The 3,195-nt window shown below is 47.6% G+C and overlaps 1 protein-coding gene across 1 annotated transcript; it reads right to left on the reverse strand.

Annotated features, from left to right (window-relative positions):
- Window positions 1–269: 269 nt before the first annotated feature.
- hyal6 (hyaluronoglucosaminidase 6) lies at window positions 270–2,947 on the reverse strand. Its single transcript, XM_049574943.1, has 3 exons — window positions 2,012–2,947; window positions 1,450–1,539; window positions 270–752 (listed from the first exon to the last, which is right to left on the reverse strand). The coding sequence occupies exons 1-3, from the start codon at window positions 2,945–2,947 to the stop codon at window positions 270–272; spliced, it is 1,509 nt and encodes a 502-aa protein (XP_049430900.1).
- Between the last annotated feature and the right edge of the window lie 248 nt (window positions 2,948–3,195).

Below are 3,195 nucleotides of genomic sequence, written 5' to 3' on the forward strand. Positions count from 1 at the left end.
GTATAGAAAGGCTGTGTGTTCATGTGCAACTTTTTGGGCGAGACAGGGCAACATCAGGTGACACAAGAGAGGGGATTTCATCGCCACTAGTTCCCTGATGTCAGTTTGGTGTGTCTGGGCCTTTAGAAAACAAAAATCCAGCAACTGAGAACTGACTGTATCTGCTGAGGTTTTTCGAGAGAAGTTGGTTTTCCATTTATTCAATACATTTTTCTTGTTGAACTTAGAGGAAATGCAGCTGGTCACGCTGCAGATCTGGCTAACAGCGTCTACAGTATAAGACACTTGATAATCAGACAGAGTCCCAGGAACATGATGACACACAGACAGGAGAAATGGAGGGACAGGAGGAGCAGGATATCTCCCAGCAGGCTGTTCTCTCTGGGGTGAGGCAGAGGGACAGCGGGCTGAGGTGGGGGAGGAGGAGGGGGTGGAGCCTGGGGCATCTCGCAGTAAACACCTGTCCAGCCTTGGTAGCACTGGCAGGTGAACTTGTGCTTCATGTCCAGGATGTCGTGGTTGTTGAGGTGGCCGCTGACGTGGAAGCGGGGGCCCCTGGGCGCCGGGTTGCGGTGGATGTGGAAGAAGCGTGGGTTCAGGTGCAGGTAGGCGCCCGAGTCCAGGCTCTTGCGGACGCACCTGCCGTTCTTCTTGCAAAGCGCTTTGCTGCACAGCTTGGCAGCGGAGGTGACGTTGATGACGTAATGTCCAAGCGGACCGTCGATGTACTTCTTCACTGTCAGGCAGTTCCTCTGGTGGAGACGGACACAAAAGTCTATGAAATGAAAAAGTTCAGAAACAGGAGAAACTAATTCTCTTCAAATAAAGGAGAAGGTTCAGATTTCTGACCCTTTCCAGGATAAGTAAAAGGCTTTTACTGTCTGATGATTGACCGTGGAAATGTTATACTCGAGTGAGAACATCATAATTATCACCTTTTCAGTCTGTTTAAAATTTTCTCCTCAGTTATGATTATATGATCCTGTTGTAAACAGGATGTAAAACAATCCACAGAGACCACTTTCACACACAAATCAGATGCTTTGTCTCCTGGTTTTTGGCTGTCAGAGTTTGGTCAGAAAATGAAATCCCTATTTTTGGAAAAATTTGGTTCTGGAGCAGACAATAAAGACGTCTGTTCAAATTTTTCACAGTTAGAAATCATGAGGCCTGGTTTTATGCACAGTGACTGCATGCAATTTATATCATTGACGTTTATTCTTTCCAAATGCTTTGTGGCTTGTTTAATGTATGTATGGGTAATACTGTAACATAAAATGCATTCAGTTTAAGCCTTTGATCTGGTTTTAAGATAATTTAAAGCCTTTGGTACTGAATTTAATGAAACAACTTATTTTGTTGGCAAAAAATCCCCAAGTTTGCAGCACATGAATCAGATCCAACTCACCAGTTCACACAATACGTTTTGGGTGTACTTTTTATCATTACCTGTGATCGAGCGTACTCTGATGATCCCCAGAGAACAACGCCTGAAGCTCCCAAGGCAGCGCTCTCCCCAATAGTGTGAACCAGATCGCTCTGAAACAGAATGACAGGAGCATTTTTTGCCTCATCAGCACCTGAATTCAACTATAACTGTAGATTTTAGTGCCATTTATGACACATGCAGCAGTCCAAATGCTTCACTTTGGAGAGGGAAAGACCTGCCTGTAAACAAATGCAAGTTTAGTCTAGCTCTCCTGTTACTTTCATTTGTTTACAGGCAAGTCTTGCCTTCTCCAATATGGCGGCAACACTGACGTCTCGCTGCAATGGATTGACACAGTCGGCATCTACATATGTCTGTGGCTACAAACATACTGAGAAGTGTCTGGGAAAGCATCTGTATGTACAAAGAGAAATGCTCAAAAATGTTTGATTACAATATTTACACAGGCACCAGGGCCAACTAAGCAACCATCTTGACCAAAAGCTGGTGGATCATAAAGGTTTGTGAGCATTTTGTTTTCGTTGACTCAGCAAATTGATCCATCAGAAGCTGGGAACTTACCTCTGAAAGAACGACAAAGGTGTAGGCGTAGAAAGGTCTGGAGTAGACAAACACAGGCAATGTGAAATCTGTACGGGCGATGGACGCGATTCTCATGGCTTCCTTGACTCGATAGTGGACAAACTTGACAGTGTTGGAGGAGGACTTGAGCTCGTAATCCAGGTAGATGGACGGGTAGAGGGCCGTGCTCTCCTTCCAAAGCCACATCAGATGGTCATTGCGTACGTGCTCAACGTTGGGGCATTCGCCGGTGTACCGTTGAGGGTGCTGCTTATACCCATAGTTGTAGCAGTCTGGGAACAAGTAAAACCCCCACAGCCCATCCGGCCTGCGACCTTCAGCCAGGGCCAAGGTCAGGTTCATGAAGGCCTGCCCAGCCCTCTCGAAACCTTCCTTTGCTTCTTTCTCCACTTTGCTCTCCGGCCAGTTCGGGTGAAGTTTCCGGATCTGCTCCTTGGACTTGTTGCGGTAGATGTCCTTGGTGCCCCAGTTTCTGACCCACTGAGGCCTCCAGTTCTCCCAGTCTATGACACCCAGGCCTCGGAAATCCTTGTGGGGGATTAGCTTGTCAATATCTGCTCTGGCCTTGCTCAGGTGTTTGGAGAGGCTCTGGTTCTGTGGCAGTCCACCGTTGATAGGGACCCCAGAGTTGGAGTAGTATGGGTAGTATCCCAAGTGGCTGTGGTAGAATATGGTGACGTTTGGTCCGCTTAGAGTTTCATTGAGGTTTGCCACGATGTCAAAAACGCTAAGGTCCAGGTCTACCTTGAATCGAAGGCGGCAGGACTCAGTAGGAGCGTTCCACACGACAACAAAAGGCCGATGAGGGATCAGAGGTGCCCGGGCCGGCTTCAACTGGTCGCCCTTAACTTGGAGCTTTACTCCAACACCAACCCACAGGGCCAGTACCAGGAGACGGAGCCCCATCAGCACCATGGCCCCCGATTCCTCATGGAGCAATTAGTGGTCCTACACAGGCAGAGGAGAGAATCGACATGTTTGGAGAGAAAATAAACACATTATGAGCTTCAGTGAGCAGAGATAATCAGCGAGGCCTGTGAGAGGACACATGAGTGATGATCACTGAAGTGAATGCTCCAAATTCCACAACACAACAAAACACAATGCTCCACTGTTCTCACAGGGAGGAGGACTGTGAAGAGGAGGATGCAGGTTCAAATCCC

The sequence above is a fragment of the Epinephelus fuscoguttatus genome, linkage group LG4 (genome assembly GCF_011397635.1).
Source record: "Epinephelus fuscoguttatus linkage group LG4, E.fuscoguttatus.final_Chr_v1".
Taxonomy (NCBI): domain Eukaryota; kingdom Metazoa; phylum Chordata; class Actinopteri; order Perciformes; family Serranidae; genus Epinephelus; species Epinephelus fuscoguttatus.

Bases quoted from the DNA above. Each gene is read 5' to 3' on its own strand.
- hyal6 (XM_049574943.1), bottom strand. From the start codon at position 2,947: ATGGTGCTGATGGGGCTCCGTCTCCTGGTACTGGCCCTGTGGGTTGGT. The intron at 1,540-2,011 runs GTAAGTTCCCAG...ATTCTGTTTCAG, and splicing joins CCTTTGTCGTTCTTTCAGAG to AGCGATCTGGTTCACACTAT. The intron at 753-1,449 runs GTAATGATAAAA...CGTCTCCACCAG, and splicing joins CAGAGTACGCTCGATCACAG to AGGAACTGCCTGACAGTGAA.